This window comes from Ranitomeya variabilis, chromosome 3 (genome assembly GCF_051348905.1).
Source record: "Ranitomeya variabilis isolate aRanVar5 chromosome 3, aRanVar5.hap1, whole genome shotgun sequence".
NCBI classification, from domain to species: Eukaryota; Metazoa; Chordata; class Amphibia; order Anura; family Dendrobatidae; genus Ranitomeya; species Ranitomeya variabilis.
The window spans coordinates 700,379,017-700,406,727 of NC_135234.1; the positions used below are offsets into that span (position 1 = coordinate 700,379,017).

General features: G+C 43.5%; 1 protein-coding gene across 3 annotated transcripts in view; it reads left to right on the forward strand.

The window, feature by feature from the left end:
• SUPT20H (SPT20 homolog, SAGA complex component) overlaps window positions 1–27,711 on the forward strand; it is an 87,802-nt gene that overhangs the window by 26,460 nt on the left and 33,631 nt on the right. For all 3 annotated transcript variants that reach the window (XM_077298195.1, XM_077298193.1, XM_077298194.1), the window contains exons 6-16: window positions 192–318; window positions 1,589–1,692; window positions 8,194–8,310; window positions 11,948–12,001; window positions 16,297–16,436; window positions 19,720–19,879; window positions 20,016–20,072; window positions 21,732–21,803; window positions 26,098–26,255; window positions 27,320–27,352; window positions 27,538–27,655. In XM_077298195.1, coding sequence (XP_077154310.1) covers window positions 192–318; window positions 1,589–1,692; window positions 8,194–8,310; window positions 11,948–12,001; window positions 16,297–16,436; window positions 19,720–19,879; window positions 20,016–20,072; window positions 21,732–21,803; window positions 26,098–26,255; window positions 27,320–27,352; window positions 27,538–27,655 — 1,140 coding nt within the window. The remainder of the gene's footprint in view (window positions 1–191; window positions 319–1,588; window positions 1,693–8,193; window positions 8,311–11,947; window positions 12,002–16,296; window positions 16,437–19,719; window positions 19,880–20,015; window positions 20,073–21,731; window positions 21,804–26,097; window positions 26,256–27,319; window positions 27,353–27,537; window positions 27,656–27,711) is intronic.

The window sequence follows — 27,711 nt, forward strand, 5'->3', positions numbered from 1 at the left end:
TCTTCTAGTTTTACCACGCTCATGTTTACCAATAAACAAGTTAGACTACAGAGAACAGTCCGCTTATTTGGGAGACAGAAGTGGTTTATGCCGTATGTCGGATCACACACCGTATCAACGTGTATGAAGACAGAACAATGTTACTTTAACCTAGATGAGACAGTCATTTTCTCTGAATTTTTCTTCTACAGAAGCTAAGACGAAATGTGAATCTCCTGGAGAAGCTCGTAGCGCAAGAGTCTCTCTCCTGCTTGGTGGTCAATCTCTACCCTGGAAATGAAGGCTACTCCCTAATGCTCCGGGGCAAGAACGGATCAGGTATCTGACTCGTGGAAAACCACTAATGGCAACAGACTTCATGTTTCTCTCAGTGATCTAACTTCGAAGAATTCGAGAGCATGTCCTGTATGGCTTAAAAAAAGCTGCCAGATTTTTGGGATCTACTATATAATTGTCTAAGGGTCACTTCCATCTGTCTGTCTGTCCTTCTGTCTTTCTTTCTGTCACGGATATTCATTGGTTGCGGCCTCTGTCTGTCATGGAATCCAAGTCGCTGATTGGTCTCGCCAGCTGCCTGTCATGGCTGCCGCGACCAATCAGCGACGGCCACAGTCCGATTAGTCCCTCCCTACTCCCCTGCAGTCAATGCCCGGTGCCCGCTCCATACTCCCCGCAGTCACGGCTCACATAGGGTTAATGTCGGCGGTAACGGACCGCGTTATGCTGCGGGTAACTCACTCCGTTACCGCCGCTATTAACCCTGTGTGACCACGTTTTTACTATTGATGCTGCCTATGCAGCGTCAATAGTAAAGACATCTATTGTTTAATATAATAAAAAAATTAAAAAATCATTATATACTCACCTTCCGCCGCCTTTCCCGCTCCTCGCGACGCTCCGGTGACCGGTCCATGCAAGCGGCAGGTTACAGTGGCAAGGATGGTCTGCGAGAAGGACCTGCCATGACATCACGGTCATGTGACCGACGTCATCACACCCTGGGACTGGAAGCTGCTGCCTGTACCGCACACAGGCGACAGAACTACAAGGGGCCCTCGGAAGGTGAGTAAATGTTTATTTTTAATTTTTTAACCTGTGACATACGTGGCTGGGCAATATACTATGTGGCTCTGTGCTGTATACTACGTGGCTGGGCAATAGACTACGTGGCTGGGCAATAGACTACGTGGCTGGGCAATAGACTACGTGGCTGGGCAATAGACTACGTGGCTGGGCAATAGACTACGTGGCTCTGTGCTGTATACTACGTAACTGGGCAATATACTACATGGTTGGGCAATATACTACGTGGGCTGGGCAATATACTACGTGTACATGCATATTCTAGAATACCCGATGCGTTCGAATCGGGCCACCATCTAGTGAATTATAATCACCTGTTTATTGCAGACCTTTTTTAGTACTGAAATGGCTGATAGCATGGGATTAACTCTAATATGAAGATGAATATGGCTTTATTTTATGTCTCCTGAAAGATAAAGCTAAAATAATTTGAAAGTAGAATGATTTCTTTTTTTTCCCATTGTTAATCAAGTTGCATTTTTCTTTTTTTTTTTTTTCTTTTCAGATTCGGAAACCATCAAGCTGCCTTATGAAGAAGGAGAGCTGTTGGACTACATAGATGCAGAGGAATTGCCACCAATTTTAGTAGACCTTCTGGAAAAGGCTCAGGTTTTTAATCTTTTGATATTCTTTTGGCTGTAGATTATGATTAGATGCTGCCGTCATAGAAGTTTCACAAATGAGTCGTTGTGTACATCCAGATTTTAAAAGTTTCCCAATAAAATGTCTATTTTCCAGTCCACCACCTGACAGCACCATTGGAGGACGTCCTTCTTATCCGCAGTGGGACAGGAACCACAAGTTAAAAGGACCCTCCCCACTCCACCCACCAGTGTTTTTCCTGTCCCACTGCGGATAGGAACTGCAAGACGTAGCCTCTGACGGTGCTGTGCAGATGGTGGGGATCGGGGGGCCCAGCCTTTCCCTTCCCCGCCGCAAGATATCTGCGGCTGATACCTGCGATGGGGGTCCCTCAGCCTCCCCAGTGTAGCGCTGCTCCTGGGGCTAAGGTCCGTTTCTCCAGGCTGGGGCTCTCGGTCCGGGCGCTGTCTGCTGGAGCGGCGGCCGTTCCCGCATGCGGCCGCGGCCATTCTCGGCGAGGGTTCTCTGTGCGGAGGCCGCTGCCGGCTCCGGGACACGCGGCCGCGTCACTTCCGGTCGCAGCGAGCATGGGACCGGGGGATGCCAGCGGCGGCGCCGGCCTTCAGGAAGGCCCCTTTCAGCACGGTCGACCGCGCGGGGCGCGGTAAGGAGGCAGGATCAACCAGGTAAAAACCTATATAAACATATTATGGGGGTCGTTATTCCGCCGGCTATCCTGACAAAGGTGTACACGGCTATATTGTGTTATTATCCTTATGGAGGACACTACCAGACCTGAGGGGACTGACCAGCTTCAGGGGCACGTGAGTAGGCTATGTAAAAGCCATACCACAAAGCCCACCCCTCCCCCCTGCTCCTCTACTTACAGCCACGTATGTCTATTTACCCTAGGCTGAGCCTCCCATCCCCACAACTGAAAGGAAAAAGTCGGGGAAGAATAAATGCCCGATTTGTGCCACTAAGTTTCCAGAAAATTGGCGGAAACCATTGTGCAGATCGTGCACATCCAAAATTGTGGGTGATGAGCAGACGGCACTACTAACATGAGGACCATGATTCGACAGGAGGTTCAGGCTTCTATCTCAAACTTGAATCTTTCCCAGGCTCAGTCAGAACCGCAGACTTCACGGAAAAGGCCAAGGGAGTCTAGCCCCTCCTCCGAGGGTGAGGTTTCGGAGGGTTCTGACCAGGAAGAAAGAGACGGATCTGTGGGCAAGGGGAAGAGATATCTCTTCTCCGCAGCAGACACAGATGAACTTCTTTATGCTGTACGTAACACCATGCAGCTACAAGATACACCAGAGGAAACCTCGATCCAGGACGAGATGTTTGGCGGATTACATGCCCAGGTGATAAAAGTCTTCCCCGTCAACAACCACATCCGTTCCATGATCCTGGAAGAGTGGCAGGAAGCGGAGAAGAAGCTAGTGATTCCCAGGGACTTTAGACTTCGTCTGCCGTACAACCCTGAGGACATTAAAGTGTGGGATGAAGTTCCCAAGATTGATGTCCCACTAGCAAAGGTGGCGAAGAAGACCTCAATTCCATTTGAGGACTCTTCCGCATTAAAAGATCCTATGGATCGTAAAGCAGACGGTTTGCTAAGGAGAACTTGGCAGTCCTCCGCGGCAATAATACGGGCCAATATAGCGGCAACCTCCGTAGCCCGGTCAATGCACTTATGGATTGACGATTTAGAGGATCACCTCAAAGCCAAGACTTCCAGAGAGGTTATCCTTAAATCATTGCCATTGCTCAAACTCGCAACAGGCTTTATGGCAGACGCTTCTGCCGAATCTGTACGGTTTGCGGCTAGAAGCGAATCCCTGTCTAACGCGGCCAGAAGAGCCATATGGCTAAAGACCTGGTCGGGGGATCTCCAGTCGAAAAATAAATTGTGTGGAATCCCATTCTCAGGAAATAAAGTATTTGGACCAATTCTAGATGATATTCTAGAAAAGGCCTCAGATAAAAAGAAGGGTTTCCCTGAGGAGAATACCAAAAAATATCAGCCCTTTCGTAGGTCCCGACCTGGTCAGAGGACAGACTACAAGGGGAAAGGGAAGACTGGGAGGTGGTCTTATCCCAAGGGTGGAAAAGGTAGAGACTCTATCTTCCCTAGTGCAGGTACACCAAAGTCAAATAAATTACATAAAGGTGGGAGGTCGATTACAGAAATTTCTAGGGGGTTGGCAGAAGGTGTCCCAGAATCCTTGGATTCTACAAGTAATTGCACAGGGATACAAATTAGAATTCTCCGGCAGTCCCCCAGAAAGATTTGTAGTAACCCGACCTTGCCCGCTCTCCGACTTCTCCATGTGGGCAAACATCCAGGAGCTGTTGGAATTAGAAGCGATTGTGCCAGTTCCCATCTCAGAAAGAGGCGAAGGCCATTATTCCCATTTATTTTCAATAAAGAAACCGTCCGGGGACTCCCGGACGATTATAAATTTAAAACCATTAAACAAATGGGTCCGGTACAAAAGATTCCGGATGGAATTTATAAGATCCACGACGCCTCTAATAGACAAAGACATGGTAATGTGTACCCTAGACCTAAGCAACGCATACTATCATGTCCCAATACACATCTCCTACCAAAAATTCCTGAGGTTTGCCATAATGAACAGGGGGATTGTACATCACTTTCAGTTCAGATGTCTCCCCTTCGGGCTTGCTTCAGCGCCCAGGATCTTTACCAAGCTGATGTCGGAAGTGGTGGCCTATCTGAGGAATCAGAATGTGACCATAGTCCCATACCTGGACGACTTCTGGATAATGGCGAAATCACAGAAACTCCTCAAGATAGACTGCACTTTCACCCTTTCCATCCTACAGGAGCTGGGGTGGATTGTGAACTGGAAAAAGTCCTGCCTGGTCCCAAATTCCAGAATAAAATTTTTGGGGGTGATCTTGGATTCCAAACTAAGAACATCTTTTTTACCATAAGACAGGCAAGAGGCACATCCATCAATTGAGAAGAAGTACCCCCTCCATAAGAGAGGCAATGAGGATACTCAGCTTCATGACAGCATGCATACCCTGTGTGAAATGGAGCCAATTCCACTCGCGGGAGTTGCAAAGAGAAGTCCTAGGATCCTGAAACAGGAAACAGAGTTCCCTAGACAGGAAGATGCTTGTGTCTCCGTCGGTGAAGAGATCCCTAACCTGGTGGACCACACCGAGGAACCTGAGAGAGGGAGTACCGTGGGTACTCGATCCCTGTGTTACGGTTACCACAGACGCCAGTCAATACGGATGGGGCGGTCATATAGGAAGAACATACTACCAGGGAGAATGGACTCCTCAGATTGCGGCAAGATCATCGAATTTCAGAGAGCTGTATGCGATCTGGAAAGTGTTGGGCCAGGCCCAGTCATTGGTCCGGGACAGACACGTGAGAATACTGTCCGACAATGTCACAGCAGTGGCATTTCTGAGACACCAGGGAGGTCCGAGACATCCACCACTGCAACACTTAGCAGACCAGATTTTCAGGTGGGCAGAAAGATCTGTCAAATCCATCTCGGCAGTTCACCTGGAAGGTGCCAAGAATCAGCTAGCAGATTTCTTGAGCCGAAAGTCGGTACATCCCGGAGAGTGGGAACTGAACCCGGAAGTATTCAGTGGTCTATGCCAGAAATGGGGCACACCTCAGGTGGACCTCTTTGCCACCAGGTCAAACGCAAAGATCAGAGCATTTTTTTCTCTGAATCCTCTAGATGGAGCCACAGGAGTAGATGCCTTGTCTCAGTATTGGGGAGAAGGTCTCCTGTACGCATTTCCACCTCTTCCTCTGATACCGAAGACACTCAGGAAGATACGAGACGAGAGAGCAACCATAATCCTGGTGGTTCCTTTTTGGCCGAAAAGAAGCTGGTTTTCTCTACTGTCCAGGATGTCAACAGAAGAACCAGTCTTTCTACCGAACAGGCAGGACTTTCTACTTCAGGGTCCGGTGTTCCACAAGAATCCAGACTCTCTGCACCTATCTGCTTGGATCCTGAACGGCAAACCCTAAGATCCAGAGGCCTGTCAGAGGAAGTCATTACCACACTCCAGGCAAGCAGAAAGCCGGTGACTTCGGCGATTTACAACAAGATCTGGAAGCGGTATTGTTCCTTTCTGGGAAAAGGTCATGTGGATACTTCAAAACCAGATATCCCTAAAATCCTCGATTTCCTGCAACTCGGATTTGACAAGGGCCTTCGGCCTAGTACTCTAAAAGTACAGATTGCAGCACTTAGTGTATTTTTTGATACATCACTAGCCTCTCATCCCTGGATAGCGAGATTTTCCAGGGCCACACAGAGAATGAGGCCACTTGTGAGGAAATCAACTCCTCCTTGGGACCTAAACCTGGTCCTTAACACTTTGTGTAAAACCCCTTACTTACTGTCAGAAGATATGGACATAGCCAGTCTCTCCTTTAAAACCGCCTTCCTAATTGCCATCACATCGGCTAAAAGGCTAGGGGAGATGCAGGCTCTTTCTATCCAGAACCCATATCTTCAAATCTTTGACGACAGAATAGTCTTCAAACATAACCCAGCTTTCCTCCCCAAAGTAGTATCATCTACCAATATAAATCAGGAGATAATCCTTCCTTCTTTCTGCCAACACCCTAAAAACGCAAAAGAAGGGGTCTACCATAACCTTGACGTTAGGGAGACTGTTCTAAAATACCTGGGGGCGACAGAAAGCTGGAGACGTGACACTAACTTATTTATACAATACGGTGGTCCAAATAGGGGTTGCAAGGCAGCAAAATCAACCATTGCTAGGTGGATTAAAAACATGATTAGCCTAGCATATACAAACCAAGGGAAAGATCCCCCGGACACTCTTAGGGCCCACTCAACACGAGCCATTTCTACATCATGGGCAGAGAAGGGGGGTGCCTCAGCTGAGCAAATCTGTAGGGCGGCGACTTGGACTAGTCTTTCTACCTTTGCTAGACACTATAAATTAGATGTCGTATCAGACCAATTAGCCTTTGGTAGAAAAGTCTTACATGCAGTAATCCCACCCTAGCTAAACATCCTTTGGTATTCTCCAATGGTGCTGTCAGGTGGTGGACTGGAAAACGGTAATTAGTTCTTACCGGTAATTGTATTTCCAGGAATCCACCTGACAGCACTACTAGTTCCCTCCCACTGCAAGCTTATACTACTGACTAATGTGATGTAACATTGGTGTGTAATTGTAAATAAACTCTCTTTTTGCATCCATCCAGATGTGGTACTTAGAAAATCACTGGTGGGTGGAGTGGGGAGGGTCCTTTTAACTTGTGGTTCCTGTCCCACTGCGGATAAGAAGGACGTCCTCCAATGGTGCTGTCAGGTGGATTCCTGGAAATACAATTACCGGTAAGAACTAATTACCGTTTTTTCTTTCTAAATCTTTGGGTCCCAGCTAGCTGCTTGAGGAGGGATTTTTATTTTTTTATTTTTATCGCTTTTCAAATGTTATCACTATTCAGGCAGGTGTTTAGAGAATGGGACTCTGACCAGTAAATTAAGTTCCTCACCTCCACTGCTTTTTAGGCAGTTGTCATGGTATATAGATATGCACCCAAATATTTACCTCGCAGTAAAGGTGCAGTGACGACATCGGAATTCAATAGGAGGAGAATAGCTGTGGGCAAATCAACAATGAAGTCACTGGACAAGGTCTTCATATTGAAGAACATTTCACTGGCGATGAAGCCAGGGCTCGTTCATAGTCTGCTCTTATCTGTGGTAACGGGTTTGTGTGAAGCATGGACGATAAAGAAACAAGACAGAAGAAGAATTGATGCCATTGAAATGTGGTGCTGGAGGAGGATGTTATCAAGACCAAGGATGGCAAGAAGAACAAACAAATCAATGTTGAAACAAATCTAGCCAGACATGTCACTCGGAGCAAGGATTACCAAGCTACGACTTGCCTACTTTGGACACCTCGTATCAAGAGGGCAACCGCTGGAGAAGAACATCATGGTTGGAGGACTAGAAGGAACAAGGTGAAGAAGAACACCAGCAACCTGATGGCTTTATACAATCAAGATAATGGTCGAGAAGACCTGGTGGACTTATCTAGGCTTGCACAAGATTGATCTTCCTAGAGTTCTTTGATCCATCGAGTCAGCGTAGCGCGAGATCAAGCCAAAGGCTGTTTAAAAAAAAATGTCTTTGAAACTTTTGTACAGTCAGATAATGCCTATATAACAATGACCTGTTTCCCCACTAAGAGCACCATGTGATATGTAGTGAAGGGGTTAATAATAAAATTCCTGGTCTTGGGTATTAAAATATGCAAGCTTCATGTTCCTGGGATTCCAGATTTTGAGGAAATGCTGTGCTGGTAAGCACCTAGTATGACACCCATAATGCCAGGCTTGGCATGAGGCTACTAGATGCTTGGTTCACAATTTACCAAAGTATGATAAAGAACAATGGGGTGTAGGTTTTTAATATTTACATATATTATTGAGAGGTTAAAAAAAATAACATAATTTCTATCCAGGTAAATATTTTCCACTGTGGGTGTGTAATCGCTGAAGTACGGGACTACAGGCAATCTGGCAACTTAAAATCACCAACGTATCAAACCAGGCACGTTCTTCTGAGGCCGACTATGCAGGTGAGCGTTACATGTGCAAGAGCTTCTCGGATCTCCTATTGTGCAGGCACCTTTCATGGTCCCTGGCTGCGGGATGGTAGGATCTGACGTTCATGGATCAGTAACAAAATAGTAATCTGAATTATAAATTAATAGACAAAGATGATTAGAAATAAGATTTTGTTGACTCCTGGCAATAATTCGATTTTCCTGCATAGATGACCAGTGAAGTTGTTTGAAGTGGACCTGTTACCAGGTCGGCTCCGTTGGTAAAGACATTAAAAATTAATGTGGTGACCGTTCTTAAAGGGAACCGGTCACCAGAAAAACGTTAACCTGCAGATATGGGGTTAATCTGTAGGTTAATAGTGTTACCAACCAGCCCGACGCCCGCACTTAGCCGAATGCTGCGGGGAGAAAATGATCTTTATTCTCCCCGACAGTGTTCCAGTTTCAGTTACAGGGGCAGCGCCGGCGCAGGTCCAGTCACTGATCTGAGTGTACAGAGCACCCCCCGGCCCTGACTGACACTGGCCCTGTATTGGGGCTGGCTGTCAGTCGGAGCCGGCCACCACTGTATTCTCAGAGCACTGACTGGAGCCGGACTGCTGCCAGGGAGAATAAAGTTAATCCCCCCGCAGTGTTCGGCTAAGTGCGGGCACCAAGCAGATTAATAACACTGTTAACTCGGACCCGCAGATTGCCCCAATATTTGCAAGTTGGTAGTGTTTTTTTTTTTTTTTTTTTTTTTCTGGTGACCAGTTCAAGACTAGACCACTTCACCCCCACCCTTGTTCCTGACCAGGCACATTTTCAGTATATAGAACTATTTTTATACTTCTTTTATTATTTATTTATTTGCTGATTTTTAGCAATACCCATGAGAAAGGAAAGGATTTGTCTTTTTTTCTTATGTTATTATAATGACTGCAAAGGGCCACTGAAATACACTTGAAAACGTGTCCCTCTTTCTCTAACCATTCATTTTAGATATTGGACATATGTTTGGGGGGTTTTGGTTTCAACAAGAAAAAGGCTAGTAACAGATTTTTTTTTTTCTCTGTATTGTTTCCCTCTCAACCACCCCAGATTATACAGTTCTAAGGGACTTTTCAATTATTATTTTTTTTTTTACCTGATTTTCCCCTACATATTATCCCCAGTTACAGGAGACGTTCTGCTTCCTGGCTGTATAGCAGAGCTGATCTGGTTTTCTTGGGACTCGACAGCTTATTCTTCCTTTCACCCAGCCATCACATGACCCCTGGGTTCAGAAGAGGAAGCACGTTAGCACTTTCTATATGCTGCGCATACATCACTTGGGAAAGCAGCGACAGTAATAAACCATCTCTGCCTTCTCTATGAGGAGTCTGGCTGTGTCTAGCAGTCATTGCCTCCATTGGATAAGTGATCATTTGTTCCAAAATACCCCTTTTATTTCTAGTCAAAAGCTCCTACACATGTGAGTTTTCTGTGTAGTTAGCATTGTGCATTCATAGAATTTCGTAAAGTGATTTAAGAAGTGTCTTCTATTATTTTTCTTTTTTGCTTCCGTCCAATGGAAAACCTAAAATCAGCAACTCGATGTATTTTTATTAGAAACAGTGAGCCTCTAATCAATTTCCTGCGTGACTCTTCAGGCATGAAGTTCTCGGAAACCAGTAGGAACACTACCATATTTCTTCCATCAGTGGTGTCTGTAGCCGTACATTAGTCCATAAGTTCATGTATCTTGGAATGTGAGATCTACTTGTGTAATCCATTTAGCTTCTATTCTTTCAGTCCGGGAGCAGGCAGTGAAGGATGGTGCCAATATTTTAAAATGAAACTATTTCCTTAGTGTGGATTTTTTTGTTTTCAGTAGGGATTATAAGGCCCTGTGCTGGCCCTGAGGAATGTTCCATGCAGTGTGTGATTTACTGCCCTGAAGTTTGGGACAGCAGTTGTGGAAGGGAAGAAAATGAGCCATTGTGTGAATGTCTTTTTTTTTTTTCTTTGGATGATCCCTTTTGGTTGTAGGACACCTTCAGTTCGTTATAGACCTGTCTCCGGCAGTCCTATTTACAATGTATAAAGTGGTGGTGGTGGCGGCCAACACTAAACTCAAGCAGGACTTCGGGTCTTTGTGCTCTCGATCGGTGGGGTTTGTAGTAGTGATGAGCGAACGTGTTCGGATAAGGTGTTGTCCAAGCATGCCCAGGTGATAAGAGTGTCTCCGGCATGCTCGAATATATTTTTGAGGCCCCGTGGCTGAATGTCTCGCATCTGTCCGATATCTGCAAGACATTCAGGGATTGCCTAACAGACAATCCCTGCATGTGTTGTGGCTATCAAACAGCCGCGGGGACTCTAACATATTATTCAAGCACACCGAAGACACACTATTAGCACAAGAGCATGCTAAGATAACACCTTATCCCTGCACGTTTGCTCATCACTAGTTTCCAGAAATCAGAAACTAATTACCTGTCCTTTGATTATTTGCTAACTTTATACAGCCCCATACTAGTATAACTAATAATGCATTTTTTATGCAATCCCATTAACAGTATTCTATATATCTCATTTTATATAGTTCCAACATATTCCAAAGCGCTTTAAGGTTTGCACACATTATAAATACAATTATATGTATGTATTGTTCTTTGCAGGATGGTTTGTAGTTTTGAATGTTAATAATCATTTTATATACAGAAAAGCAGGAAGAAAAATTGTAAGGCTGCAGTGGAGTCGTTTTCTTTTTCTTTTTTTTTTTTTTTTTTTTACTGCATTCATATGGGAAGATACTGGGCAAGCTGATTCTCCATGTCAGTATGATTCCACCAATACCAAACATTTATAGTATGTTGGGGTTTGTTTTGTTTCTTTTTATGTCACTAAAATAATATTCGGAATGAAAAAAAAAAAAAACGAAATGTAATTTTTTTTTTTTTTTTTTTGTAACTATGCAATTTTATTTTTATTTTTTATTATCATTCTGGGGTACAATGTCTACTGTAATCAGTCGCAATCATCACTGGCATTTATACAAATTGTAGCCTTAGGAAAAATGCCCTCTCTCCTGGAGGTCCAGTTCGGTCATTCTGATGCCAAAATATTGATAGCGACTGGTCTGTTTGCTGGGTTATGTGTTTGTTCTTTGGAGGGAAGATCTTATTAGATTTTTTTTTCTTACAGAATGGATTTCTGAAATGATAGAGGTTTTCCAGCTAAATTATAACTGTGTGTAATATTTACACTGTAAGGAATCATCAATGTTTGTCTGTTATTTGACGCCAGTCATATATGATTTGCATAGTTCTAGTCACAGGCCGATTAACTTGTCTTCCTGCTATTTTTTTTTTTTTTTTTTTCTCGGCTCATTGAGAAGCCAGAAAAGCAGCAATCTGGCATGTGACTGCAAGTATGCAAATTACATATGAGCGGTTATGGGTCAAGTGCTCCGGATGGCAAATGGAGCAGAGTCCTAATAGTGTGAACATTGCACACTGTTGGGGTTCGACATGCAACAATGCTTGCCAAAATGTTGCCCTGGCATGGAAAAACCCATTTAACCTCTAATATTAACATACAGAAAGACGTAAGAAGTGCAAAAAATCTTGTAATCTTATTTGCTAATGTAAACATGATGTTTTTTTTTGTCTTCTTTGCTCCCCAGACTCTAGTTTCTGACATACATGCTATCACCAGTGACAATCATAAATGGACGCAGGTAAATGTTTCCACCTCTGAATCTGACATTGTAGCATATTGTGTTTCTAGACAGGTCCAGTGATAGCTGTGTACTTTCCGTAAACGGTTATTGAGGATTATTCTAGAAAGTATAATTTTATTTAGACTTCACCATTCTCTTTGTGACTCAGGTGTTCTGCACAAGCAACAATTTACCAGTCCTGATCCTTTTAGCAGCGAGTAGCAATTTTGCTTCTGATGAAGGAATAGCTGTGTGCACAGTATAGGAAGCACTGCCAGTGCTTCCTTCTCCATCACCCAGTGATCATGTGATCACCGATTTCTGAGTAGGAGGAGCTGGGTCCTAACAGATCCAGGTCAGCTCTGCTGTCCAAGCATGAGGCTGATTTTGCTCTGTAACTGGGGCTGAAATACCAGACTCCATTACAGGAAAAGTCAGCAATATAAAAATGGATTTAAATGTTGAAATGCCTACCAATTTTTTTTCTAACTTTATGGGGGGCATAAATGTGTGAAATAAATTAATGAGCAAATAGAAGAAATATAATAAAGGAAAATGAATTAAAAAAAAAATAGCCTTTCCCAGTCAAAATGGCTTTTTCTAGCCATATGCATCTTTTGAGGATTAACCTCTTAACGACCGCCAATACGTCTTTTAACTGACCTGAGATATAAGAATAGCCTCCCCATACAGGTGACAATCCAGCAGCTGTCGGCTGTCCACTATAGCTGACAACTTGCTGTATCAGCCACGATCAGTGTTTGCCCCATCCAAATCTGTTTAACCCCTTAGATGCTGCTGTCAGTAGTGACTACATCATTATATATGGTTAACAGAGTGTAGGGGTTTCCTCTTTATCCAAATTGGTGCCCTCAGATCATGATTATGTGGTCCTGATGTTTGCCATGGCAATTCATGACCAAATAGTGGCCTTAGAGTCTGACGGCTGTTGTAACCTGTTCAGAAGTCAGCGACATTTAGGTGATAAAAATACACATTACTCTGTCGCCTCATTGGGGGACACAAGACCATGGGACAGGAATCCCTTTTCCTGTCCCATGGTCCTGTGTCCCCCAATTAGAGGCTAAGAGAAAGAGATTTTACTGTGAGTACACAAAAATCTCCTTTTTGATTTCTGTCATGTCACTTGCATTAATTCCTGTAAGGCACCTGAAGGGTTAATAAACTACCCGACATCAGTTTTCAATATGTCAGGGGGTGCTGTTTTTAAAATGATATCACTTTTGGGTGTTTTCTAATATATAGGACCCCTAAAGTCACTTCAAACATGGATAAGTCCTTAAAAATAGAAATTTTGTAAATTTCCTTGAAAATAAGAAAAATTGATGCTACATTTTTAAACCTCATAAAATGCTAACAAAACAAAATAACATTTTACAAATGGCGCTGATGTAAAGCCGACACGTGGGAAATGTTATTTATTAATGGTTTGCTGTGGTATGACCATCTGGATTAAAGAGCTAATCATTCAAATTTAGAAGAGTGCAAATTTTTTAACATTTTTCTAAAATTTTTGAAACTTTTTATAAATAAACACAAAACATATTGACCTAAATTTACCGTTATAAAGTATAATGTGTCATGAAAAAACAATCTCAAAATCAATGGGATTTGTTGAAGAGTTGCAGAGTTATTACTACATAAAGTGACACTGGTCAGATTTCAAAAATTTGGCTCCGTCACTAAGGGGTTAAGGGTCCTCGTTGCCAAAAAAAACAAAAACAAATTGGAATTCCCATTTTCAATTATTTTCCTGCTATAGTTTAAAAAATGTAAGATGAGGCTCATGGCTTATTAAGGTATCAGCAGATGACATGGTGTAATGCTAGCCATCCATAGATATTACATTTTGTCACTCATCCGCATGATTGCTTGGCTGAAAAGGTTAGAATTGTCAATGTGCGGGTGGTGCAGCATCTGCTATAATCTTGCACCGCTTATCTTGTGGTATTTTGCAATAAGATGAAACAGAGAAATTCCTACCGGTTATCTACTTTAAGAAAAAAAATATATTTTTCCCTCGGATTTGCCTCCAAGAATCAGATGGCACTCGCTCGCTCATTCATGTCTGTGGGTTTGTGGAAAACATTGTACCGCATTCTGATGACATCTGAGTGCAGTCCGATTTTTGCTGACTGATCTTATAGAAAATGTGGAGATATATATATATATATATATATATATAAAAATTTTTTATTTTTTTTTTTGTTTGCTTGTTTTTTTCAAACTGATCAGAGTGTGATTAGCATAATCGGAGCAATTTTCTCGAATGCAGAGGACGGTCGTGTTACCTTAGCCTAAGGCTCATAAACGTGTTGTGCAAGTGGATGGGGATGGATTGTGGCTTGCAAGTCACTATAAATCCAAATGAATCTGACTTTTTGTGACTTGTTTGTTGTGTTAACTTGTGGGCCGCCATGTGACATCACTTATTGGCACTATGTTGTGGTATTGCCGCGGCATAGTGCCATCTTCGGTTCTGACACATGGCTGAGGCTGCCATGTAACCTCATCACGAAGAGGTTGACACAACATAACGTGGCACTTCTCCACAAGATCGGCAAGAAATTGCTTATCACAGGCAGGCTGCCCACTGCTTTAATGGAGCTGTAGTGTGCTGCGCACATGAGACCAATGCTTTTTATTTCAGGATGGTCAGTGGTTCCTGTGGTTGGGCCCCAGCTTTCGGCACCCATTCTCCTATGCTGTTTGTCTGTGACTAGTCCTTATGGCAGCCAACCCATTTGAGTAGCCACCTCATACATTTATACGCTGTAAGACCATTTCAGAGCCCGCACCACAGTGCCATAATTCATAATTTTTTCACTTTGGGGATGTTACGTGTTTTTGCCTTGTCGTGTTTTCCCTGGTCACGTCATTGTATATTTCGATGACCTCTTTATTTTATTTGGAGAGGCGCCCTCTGCGGCACACGTGCTGTAGACTGGCATACACTCAGACATGAGGCAAATGTCGGCGGTAATTAATGTGCCGTTGCTTTGACAGTAGATTAATGCCAGAACCGCACATGGAAGGGCAGTGCCTGAGAGGATGAAGATTGTGAGGTGAATAATTGCAGTCCGCTCCTCCGGTTATAATAGAGCCGCCGGAAAGTTTCTCTAGACTTCTACAACATTTGATGGCAAAAGATTCATCAAACTGAATGTAAAAATAAATAAACTCTTACTTATAGTAACCAATCACTGTGCAGCTTTCATTTTACAAAAGAAGAAAGCAAAACAAAAGCTGCGCTGTAATTGGTTTGAAATGAGAAAGTAGAGCAGGTTTTTCTTTTTGATGGCGAACATTTATGAAACTGTATTTGTCGCCAACAGCAACCAATCACGGAGCTGCTTTCATTTTGTTTGCTATAGGCAATAAGACCAGATTTTTCTTTAAGACATTTTTTATAAATCTGCCCCAATATGTTCGGGGAATTGCATACGTTTCCAATATACTTGGGAAGAGAGATGAACAAACCAATTTGTAGTGAATCCGATTCATTGCACACTTCTCACTATTCGATCTGAGAACATGACGGCCCACTGGCGGCCTACCAGCTGCCATTTTGCTTCATTACAAGGACTGGAAATGGGTTAAGAAATCCTGTTCTTCTCGGCCCTCCCCGTATCTCTGCTGCCGCCATCGCCGGTGTTCTCGTCCGCTCCCCTGTCCATCTCTTCTCCAGACCTTCCTTTATTCATTAGGCGTTGTATGGGGGCATTGACATTAATCCATATGTTGGGTCCCGTGTGATGCCGTTTCTCCAGCCTTCTCCTTTAGGCTGTGTGCACACTTTGCGTTTTTGCCACGCGGATTGCATGCTATTTTAGACAGTTAATAGACCTAATTACTCGAACCCCCACACATAATAAAATGGCGCCCAATGGAGCTTATTGGACAGCTTTTTATGATTAAGTAATTGAAAAAAAAAATGATGTGGGGTCCCCCCGTTTTTTTTTTTTTTTTTTTTTTTGGAACCGCATGTGTCACTCTGTATTCTGCATAGTCTATGTGGCTAGTGGAGGACCACTGGCTACCCCTATCTAAGGGTCGGTGGGATCCCAGTTGATATACCCCAGTAATCAGAATTAATGATAACTCTACCCAATGACACTGTGCATTGTAGATACCTTTCTGGAAAAACACTGACTATGATGACTAGGGAATCTAGGCAATCTTATCTTCTATTTTAGTGTGTTGTCGTTTCTTTTAAACTATATTTTTAATGTAGTCTGAAATAAAAATGTCGACATTAAATATTTTTCTACTCCATTGTTCTCCCCATCTAGGAGGACAAGCTGCAGTTGGAGAGCCAGCTTATCTTGGCCACTGCCGAACCATTATGCCTTGACCCATCAATATCCGTTGCCTGCACTACAAACCGCCTGCTGTACAACAAACAGAAGCTGAACACGTGGCCCATGAAACGGTGAGAACTGCTTTTCTGGTATTCAGTGGCGTTCTGTGCATGTCTTGTACCGAGCTATATACATTACGTTGTATGCATACATGTATATGCTCACTCATCGAAGCTGTACTGATGCTTCAGGTGAATGCACTCGGTGGAGTTTGGCACCCTGGCATTCCATTGTGAAAAAGCTGATGGCCCTCAATTCATTAAGACTCGCATTTTGTACGCCAATCTATAATGAGGGACGTGCAAGCGTACGATGCGCCAAATTCATTCGTGTTGTAGGACTTTAACATTGGCCTATTTTTAGGATAGGTCATTAATGTCTGATCGGTGGGGGAAACATGGCTGGGTACTACACATCTGCCCCCTAAACAAATCAGTAGTTGGCGGATGTGCAGTACCCGACAGCGGCCACTATTCCGATGACGGAGCTGTGCAGCTACATAACTGAGCAGTTCCGGGCGGCACAGACATGGGGAACAGCTGATCAGCGAAGGTGGCGAGTGTCGTACCCCCTCCGATCAGACATTGAGGACATATCCTAAGGATAGGCCATCAATATTAAAGTCACGAAATGGCTCTTTAAAAGGCGCATGCAGCAATGTTACTACATCCCCAGCTCCGCCCCATTGAAAAGTTGCAGAAGTTTTTACACAAAGTGTTTTGTGCCAGTTTTCTGATCAGGCCCCCTTCCTTGTGTATAACAGTGTTTGGAATAATGTAGTCGTCCTCGCATATATACATTAAACTCATGGGTACGTGGCAAAAAAAGTATCGCCTTTTAAAGAGGTTCTCCAAGTATGTGATGTTGAAAAGGGTTCTCTGGGCAAATTGTTTCACGTTTATTCGAACGTATGAGGCGAATTCTTTATCTGAGAGGGGCTGCAGGGTGACAGAGCAGTGGTGGTCCGCTCTGTTTACATCCAGCCGCTGCCGTGGCTGCCAGGCACTGAACAGTGAGGCTGCTAGGGGCCGCCACTCCACCTATATTGGGATGTTGGATCATTGGTAGAGATAAGCGAATTTGCTCGGGTTCCCTCCTATTCGGCAAGCGCTATAGCTGCAGAGGAAACCCGGCTACCTGGATCGCGCTTCTAATCGGCGCCGCAGCTGCATGTGATGCAGCTGCATGCACGGAGAGCCCAACAAACAGGATCACCATACATGTATCATGCCTGTCGCTAATAAAAACCAAAAGTTGCGTCTATGCTCCTAGTGGCTGACGCTATGCACAAAATGTTTGTGTGGTCTCTTTTTGTATATACTTTTTTTATTTTTTATTTAATGTTTCAAAAAACATGTGGGTTTTCATTACTTTTGATTAAAAAACAAACGAGATAGAGATATATATATACAGTTAGGTCCATATATATTTGGACAGAGAAAACCTTTTTCTAATTTTGGTTATAGACATTACCACAATGAATTTTAAACAAAACAATTCAGATGCAGTTGAAGTTCAGACTTTCAGCTTTCATTTGAGGGTATCCACATTAAAATTGGCTGAAGGGTTTAGGAGCTTCCGCTCCTTAACATGTGCCACCCTGTTTTTAAAGGGACCAAAAGTAATTGGACAATTGACTCCAAGGCTATTTCATGGACAGGTGTGGGCAATCCCTTCATTATGTCATTCTGAATTAAGCAGATAAAAGGCCTGGAGTTGATTTGAGGTGTGGTGCTTGCATTTGGAAGGTTTTGCTGTGAAGTAAACATGCGGTCAAAGGAGCTCTCCATGCAGGTGAAACAAGCCATCCTTAAGCTGAGAAAACAGAAAAAAACCCATCTGAAAAATTGCTACAATATTAGGAGTGGCAAAATCTACAGTTTGGTACATCCTGAGAAAGAAAGAAAGCACTGGTGAACTCATCAATGCAAAAAGACCTGGGCGTCCACGGAAGACAACAGTGGTGGATGATCGCAGAATAATCTCCATGGTGAAGAGAAACCCCTTCACAACAGCCAACCAAGTGAAGAACACTCTCCAGGAGGTCGGCGTATCAATATCCAAATCTACCATAAAGAGAAGACTGCATGAAAGTAAATACAGAGGGTTCACTGCACGGTGCAAGCCACTCATAAGCATCAAGAAGAAAAAGACTGGACTTTGCTAAAAAACATCTAAAAAAGCCAGCACAGTTCTGGAAGAACATTCTTTGGACAGATGAAACCAAGATCAACCTCTACCAGAATGACGGAAAGAGAAAAGTATGGCGAAGACGTGGTACAGCTCATGATCCAAAGCATACCACATCATCTGTAAAACACGGCGGAGGCAGTGTGATGGCTTGGGCATGCATGGCTGCCAGTGGCACTGGGTCACTAGTGTTTATTGATGATGTGACACAGGACAGAAGCAGCCGAATGAATTCTGAGGTATTCAGAGCCATACTGTGTGCTCAGATCCAGCCAAATGCAGCCAAACTGGTTGGTTGTCGTTTCATACTACAGATGGACAATGACCCAAAACATAAAGCCAAAGCAACTCAGGAGTTTATTAAAGCAAAGAAGTGGAATATTCTTGAATGGCCAAGTCAGTCACCTGACCTCAACCCAATTGAGCATGCATTTCACTTGTTATAGACTAAACTTCAGACAGAAAGGCCCATAAACAAACAGCAACTGAAAACCACTGCAGTGAAGGCCTGGCAGAGCATCAAAAAGGAGGAAACAGTGTCTGGTGATGTCCATGAGTTCAAGACTTCAGGCAGTCATTGCCAACAAAGGATTTTCAACCAAGTACTAGAAATGAACATTTTATTTACAATTATTTAATCTGTCCAATTACTTTTGGTCCCTTTAAAAACAGGGTGGCACATATTAAGGAGCTGAAACTCCTAAACCCTCCATCCAATTTTAATGTGGATACCCTCAAATGAAAGCTGAAAGTCTGAACTTCAACTGCATCTGAATCGTTTTGTTTAAAATTTATTGTGGTAATGTCTATAACCAAAATTAGAAAAATGTTGTCTCTGTCCAAATATATATGGACCTAACTGTATATAATTTATATTTATTTTGTATATGTAATGCGTGCTCGAGTCCCCTAACAAACAGACCACCGTAATACATGCAGGGATTATCAGCCGTGAGACATGCAGCCACGGGGACTCGAGCATATTTCTCAATCACGTGGAAGTCACTAGGTTAGCACACGAGCATGCTCTGATAGCACCTTGTCCGAGCATTTTCACTCATCACTAATGGTAATCGTTTTGTACAGGCCTCAGCAGCGAGGGTAAGCACTCGTCCATGATAATTGCTGCCAGTCTCTATTGCTTAATGTGGCCTTATATTTTAGGTGTCTGAAACGCTACTCCAGACCAGCTCTGAACAGGCAGCAAGAATTGTCCAACTGTCCCATCCCACCACAGCTCAAACTTCTAGATTATCTACATAAGAGGAAGGAAAGGAAAACTACACAACCTCAGTTTGACCTAAAAATATCCAAAACTGGAAACGTAAGTCTCTGGGATTTATCTTTGATGCTACGAAGTTTGATATCAATATCCAGTCTGTGATTTCACTGACCTTTTTTGTGGATCTATTCTCTTTTTCTTTTTTTTTTTTAATTTATTTATTTTTAATTTTTTTTAGTATGTCGATTTATGGAAACAAAATTCTTGCTCCCTTGCCGTGCCCTCTGAAGTAGATGTGAGTATGACCTAGACTGATCAGCTTCACCTGTGTGGGTGTATCCAATATATTTAAGTGTCTCAGTAGGTACACTTAACTGGTTGTGTAGGTGCTTAATCCGGATCAATCTAATATTTAGAATTCTCTAGGCTTCAGAGATGAAATCTCCCATGATCCTCACTGGCTCAAGGTTTCAATAAAGTTTGCTCTGACGACTTGCATTCTGGTATATGTCCAATTTAACATCAGGAGTATAGTAATCTAATAAGGGAAAAGCTAAAGGTGCATGCAGACGGGCTAATCTTGTCCTGGTAGCAAGTGTTGATCGACTGTATAAAGGTTTACCGGCCCTCCTTTGCTGGTCTGTTACCATATGCCAATGAGTACTTATGGAAAGAATAACTAACAGGATACTGTATGTGAAAAGAACTATCCTATTATCGGCAGCAGATCACCTCTTTACTTGGGGTAATGAGCTGCCGAAAACGATAATTTTTATGCCGGCGTAAAAATTATCCTCTCCTCACCTGACGATCGAGCATTTTGCACGTTTGTTGGACAATCACCAGCATGTTTACATGGGCCGATAATCAATGACCAGCAATTCTCAGCCAGTCTACTTGCATCATGACTCTCCACTTAGTTCGGGTGTTACTCTTGACCAACTTGTTGGTGGTTTTCTGTAGAAATCAGTGTAATATTGGTCTTTGGACTAGAATGCAACCTAAGAGCCGGCACATCATAAGTAATGCAATGTGTTTACAAAGAACCCTTAGTCATTGCTGATTGTAGCTGTATAGGCATGCAAGTTGTTTCAAGTATTTTCTTATCGCGTCCAACCTCTCAGAAAAGGGTGCCGCAGCAAGTCATACAGGGGAAAGATTACTCTAGCTCATAAAGAGGTATCCTAAATAGGAAAGCCCCCTTTAACACAACCATATGCCTCTTATGGGAGATATGAATAAGAGTGCCGATCTGGTGTAAGCCCTATTTCTATATTCCTACGTGGATCCTTTTACAGGGAACCTGTCATGTGAAAAAAATGTGATTAACCTGCAGATATAGGGTTAATAGTGCTCCGAACCTGCACGACCCCAACACTTAGAGCCCCGCTGCCAAGAGGAAATTAACTTTATTCCTCCCGGTAGTGTTTGGGTTCCAGTCCCAGAGCCGGCACTGGTTCATTCACCGCTCTGTGTATAGAGAGCGGCAGCTGTAACCGCACCCCAAGCCCTGACTGACAGCCAGCTCTGATAGTGATCCTGCTGTCAGTCGGTGCCGGGGGCGGTGTTACAGCCGCCACTCTCCATACACAGAGCGGTGACGGAACCTGCATCGGCACCACCCTCTTGACCAAAACCCGAATGCTGCCACATGGAAAAAAGTTAATTTCCTCCCGGCAGCGGTGCCCTAAGTGCTGGCGCCGGGCAGGTTCAGATTGCTGCAAACCTACAGATTAACCCCATATCTGCAGGTTAATAGCATTTTTTTCACTTGACAGCTTTCCTTTAATGTGTAATTTTATGTAATATTTGAAAGAATGTCTTGCAAATTTCAACACCCAAAGTTGGTCTGTATCCATATGACCAGATCATCGTTCTGAATGTTCAGCCGTCCCTTACATTCACAGCCTAATTGGCTCTTGGCACCTATTTTTTCTTTTTTTTTTCTTTTTAGGTTGAAAAATATGCAAAAGTGGAAAAATCTATCAAACTTGATGACTCGCAAACTACTGTCTGGCCAGCAGATGTGAGTAATGCGTTCCCTTCTCTTGCCACGATTTGCTTTATCACTGGTGTTATAGTGGAGGGCATCTGTACAGTGTGAAGCCTCTTGGCTGGATGGACACGTTTTCTCCCGGTTACGTCACCTAATTTATATGATTGGTGTTTCTGGCGGTGGTAGCTGCTATGTAAGCAAGACCATTTACATGCTGTAATCGGTTCAATCACAGGTTTTATGGGATTTTACAAAAGGCCTGTGAAGATTTACAGTTTAAAGGTGAGATCCAGTTATAATGACTGTTTGGCTACACTGACGAGATCACATTAACGAAGCCTGATCTCAGACGACCACTGATTTCCAGAATGAAAAGGCTACATTGAGGGATGACGGCCCTTTGACACTGCTCAGCGATTACTGTGACTGAAAGCCTGACCTTACCTGGAATGGTTAAATAAAATTAGAGGCAGTGTTGGCCCTCCTGATTAATGCACCAGCTGTATGTACCAGTGGCCATCTTTCTTTTTTTTTTATAACAAATACTGTATTCTTTTTGGACTATAAGACACCTTTTTCACCCCCCAAAAAAATTGGGAAAATGGAGGTGCGTCTTATAGACTGAATGTAGCTTACCAGAGGGGCGGCTGCAGCAGGAGTCGGGCAGTACTGCGGGCCCTGGGCTTGGAGGAGGGGGTGTTTGGAGGTATATGCTGCGGGGTGATGCTGGTAGGAGGGGGTGTTCGGTGGTGCAGGGGCTCCGTCGACATTTAGAGGAAGCCCTGCACTTCTATGGATGCTATGCGGTGAACAACGGGAAAATGGCCGTCAGAGGCGGCGCATGAGAAGATTGAGATCTCGTCTTACAATCCGAGAACTGTGGTGTACCTGACAGCTGATGTATGCTGGTCATGGATCCTGCAGAACATATCGGACACCGACTGTATGATTTCAGCCAGGGGTTTGAGGAAAAACCTACTTTAAAAGCAGCACCGGTGACAAGTCAGACATGCGGGTCCTCAGCGGCTTCTCCACACCCGCTGCGCTGAAGTGATGGCTCTCTTCCTATACACGTGCACACACAGAGAAACCTGTCATTCAAGGGGAGCAGGCAGGGAGAAGCTGCCAGGGACTCGCCTGTCTGACTAGTCACCCATGCGGCTAACTAGCCCTTCTGTTTTTAATTGGGCTTTTCTCTGGAATGCTTCCGCTTTTCAGAGTCAAACATATGTGACTGTTAGGTTCCCTTTAAATGCTGTGGTGTGGGAGGATTAACCACGAGATTGTGGACATTGGATCATGGCTTCTCTCACCAGTGATACTCATAAGTAAATGCGTTTTCCACCACCTTGAAATATTTTACAAAGCTTCTTATAGTCGATTGTAATCTGATTTATGTAATTGGAGAAATATTCTTGTTTCTCCACTTATGAGCCACTTCTCCCCCTGCCTCTCCCCCATTCTACTAAAATCTATTTTGGAATACTAGCTTACTAAGGGATCAGATTACAGCAGCCTAATAAATTTTAAGGGGAGGATCTTAGTGAGAAATGCACTGACATGTATAGACATACCCGCCTGCTTTCTACTAAGTGTTTATGTCAACCCAGAGCTGGATTCACAGCTGCACAACTAAGTACTGCTGTATAATGTCCTCGATACTGCTGCTGCTTCTTCTAAACTTGTGGTACAAAGAGAAGAGCAGGAATCTCTTCTGTCTGGGCATAAGTGACATTATAGCAGCTTGTCTCCATTATTTCTGTGTATAGAGAATAAAAGCACTTTGGAGATGGGCTGCGTGGATGGAAAAGAGCCTCTTGTTTCAACGCTGTACCAGCATCTTTCTCAAGTAATTTTAAAGAAACACAGTACAGAGGGGTACTTATAGCCTTAAATGGGTGCCAAGTTACATGTGGACCACCCAGCTAGGGGTGGGTACAGAAATTGTCAGGGAAAGATCTAGTCCAGCTCACCCCGCATGCACTGTTTGAAGATCTGGAGCAAAGGAAGCATCCATGACGTGAATGATTTCATAGAAAGCAAAATCCCAAATCTCTTCTTTTATAGAAGACACATATCCATTACTAATCCTATAGTTGTATGGTAAATAAAGACACAGCTTGAATAAAGTCCTTTATTAGCAATATAACAAAACACACTTTTACTTTTTTTTCTTTTATTTAAAAATAACAAACACCATTAGGCTACTTTAACACATCAGTTTTTTGACGTCGGGCTCAATCTGGCGAATTTAAAAAAAAAATGGATCCATCATAAATTGTGGAAAACTGATTCTATGAATCAGGGTTTTTTTTTGCCAGATCCGACTCGCTGATATCCGGGGAGTAGGAGAGAGAGAGACAGTCATTATTAACGATGGATTGCCCCAAGTTTGACGGACACAGAAAACGTTAATATGTCCATTTTCTCCGGCCGCTGGAAACATTTTTTTTTTGATGATCCGGCAAAAAAACGGATGAAAGTTGAGACAATTCGTTGCTAATGCAAGTCTATGAGAAAAAAAAACGGATCCAGCGGCAACTTTTGCCAGATCCATTTTTTTTTTCAAAATTCGACGGACTTAGCCGGACAGCAAAAAACTGATGTGTGAAAGCAGCCTTATACTCACCAAACGCCTATTCCACCGAAGCCCTCATTCTCCTGTAATAAACCAAAAAAAAAAAATAGCAATATCCCTCACCTATCCGTCGTTGTGTCCCACGCCGTAATCCAAGTCTGGGGGAAAAACCGTTTTCAACCTGAACGGTGCCAAGATTCCTGTCCAGGCTGAGCACCACTGGTGAATGAGCTACTGGGAGCGCAGCATCAGTGACCGGCGTTGAAGTCAGAGGTTACCTCCAGTCACTGAGGCTGCATTCCCAGCCGGTCTGAACTGCGGTGCTAGCGGGGATCTCACCGAGGTCATGGTCGAGTTCTAAGCCTGGGCAGTCGCATCTTGGCACCGTCCAGGTTAAAAACTGTTTTTCCCCTAGACATGGATTATGGCGTGGGACAGACCGACTGAGAGGTGAGGGATATTGTTTTTTATTTTTGGTTTATTACAGGAGAACGAGGGCTTCGGTGGAATAGGCGTTAGGGGAGTATAACTGTGTTTATTATTTTTAAATAAAAAAGTATAAGTGTGTTTTGTTTTATTTCTAATAAAAGACTTTATTCTGGCTGTGTCTTTATTTACAATATAATTATAGGATTAGTAATGGATAGGTGTCTTATAGACTCTTCTTCATTACTAATCCGTGGGCTTGATGTCACCTGACAATACAAAGGTGACATCAACCCCACAAATATGAACTCCACTTGCCACCACTACTTGGCAAATGGGAAGAGCCGGGCAAAGTTCCAGAATTGGTGCATGTAATAGATGCGCCTTTTCTTGGCAGCTGCGGGCTGCTATTTTTAGGCTGAGGGGGCAAAATCCATGGCCCCAAGCTGTCTGCTTTAGCAAGGCTGGTTGTCAAAAATGGGGGGGACCCCACGCCATTTCTATTTTATTTAAATAATTAAAAAATACGGCGTGGGGACCCCTCTATTCTTGATAACCAACCTTGTTGAAGCTGACAGCTAAGGGTTGCAGCCCCCAGCTGTGAGTTGTGCCTAGCTGATTATCAAAAATGCAGGGGAACCCACACTGGGTGCAGGAGCCGGCTAATGAATATGCCCATCAGCCGCTCCTGCTCTTGCTGTTAGCGGCAGCAGGTGTCGGATGATGGGAGCAGTAGTCTCATCTGCTGACACCAGTGACCGAAGATAATCTTTATACCTCTGATCACAGCTGAACGCTCATGCTGACTTTTCAAAGCGTGGGAACCGCGGCTCTGACCGGCGGGGATGATTTCACCGCCGATCACAAGCGGCGTTTGCTGCGCTGTCATGCACATGACAGCGCGGCAAACACTGGATGTTCGGGCCTCCCATTCAAGTGAATGGGGTCCGGGTACTGTTCTGGTACCCGAACCCAAACTTTTTGTAACTGTTCGGCCGGACCCGAACATCCAAGTGTCCGCCCATCTCTAGTAGTTAGTACAAAATGCAAGAAGAGGAGTTAAATGGAGTAAAAAGTTTAAAAGTAGTGAATAGAGCATGGTAGTGGAAGAAAAGAGTATAGAAAGTGTCGCTTCTCAGGTAGAGCCACAGAGTGATTAGACGTAAAGTGAATCCGTAAGGTTGTGAAAAAGACAAGAAGGAATTGAGAGATACAAGGGACCGAGGGAGGAATGGTTGTTAGGGAGAGAGATGGAGACGAGGGTAAATGGACGTGACTGTATCGGATATTATACATTGCTTTTTGTTTTCACTTCCACAGGAGACTAAAGAGGACTACATCTTTGAATGTGAGAACAGTACTCCTTTCCAGAAGGCAAAGTTAACCGTTTTTCAGAATGTAGGCAATCCTTTGTATTTTGGTAACATGCAGGCCTCTACAGCTGACGAAGACGATGCCTTCCACAGTCCTCATTCTCAGTGAGTTCAATCCATTAAGAAGTATAATAGAGAGGATTTCCACCCAACATGTAAAAGTGACCAAATGCTAGGAAATGGGCTACAGCCGCCCTTGTAAAATGTGAATTTGAGATGGGGTGTGTTTAGTGAATTAGCTGCTCAGTACCTTGACTGCTTCTGTACCTCGCTGATGTCTGGCCATTGGTTGTGTGAAGGATATTCTATTGGAATTACATGGGCTAGTCCCATCTGGGACATTTTGGGCATGGCCACTGATGATGAGGTGGTCCTTACTGTATGACTGTGATTACAGCTGTAGATGTTACCATCCAGCTCCTGACACTACAGATCATCAGAACCTTTTCAATTTCCTCTTTATAGATGACCAAAAAAAATGAGTTTACCTTATCAAAATCTCCTTACTTCCCTGAAACTGCAGCTGTCTTCTGTTTGTCATTTTTTTCCCTTCGTTGCCAAGTTGAGGTTTTGTTTTGTTTTTTTTTTTTAAATCTTCTTTTGGCCCAAAATATGCTTGTGGTCCCAACAGGGTGTTTACCAGAGATTTCTCAAGGGACACATAGTCCTTCCCCCCTGGTTGAACAGTGATCTGACAAAACTGAAAACTGTGGCAAGATCAGGGAAGTACGGGAATGTTTTCCATGCCCCGCTTGGCCTTTTAAGTGCTGCAGCCTATGTTGGTTGAAAAATTAAGAGACTCGACACTACACCACTTCTGCTTCCATTTAATTTTCAGAATTAGAGGGGGTTTTTGACAGCCACAACACATGCAGGGATTGCCTAACAGGCTGTTGAACAGCCACGAAACATGCAGCCGCGGGGACTCGAGCACTCCGAACACACTCACTCAGCACCCGAGCATGCTCAGATAACACCTTATCGGAGAAGATTCACTCAACACCAATGGCTAGCCATATGTCTTTCCTTTGTCAAATATTAGGAGTTTTCTCATCTCGCTCTATGTAATATAATTATATACATTTATTATTCTGCATAGGAAATTTTGTTTCCACCTTTACAACAAATAACTGAGCCGCTATATTTTTTTTCTTCTCCCCCCTTCTCAGATTTCTTATTGGATCTAAAAATGACATTGACCGGTGAGTGCGCTTCTTGTGAATAACTCCATGTCTTTAGGATTCATAGTGGATGCAGCTGAGAACCTCTTTTGTCATTTTCTCTATTAATTAAAACCGTCTTGCATTGTAATCATTAATGATCTCCATCACATTCAGTCCAAGAGTTCAATCCGCGGTCACTGAAATCTCGATTTCTCTCCTAACAGAGTGGTCAGTCAGTACCAGGACTTATTTAAAAGTGAATCCAAAGGGTTTGTGAAGATGACGTGTTACGCAGGAGGGGTGTCCAGCCACAATCCTCTCTCCCCAGGCAAGGAGATGGAGGTATGTCAGGTGTATACTGTGATTAGCACTTGTGTCCTTTAGCAGTAATATACCAG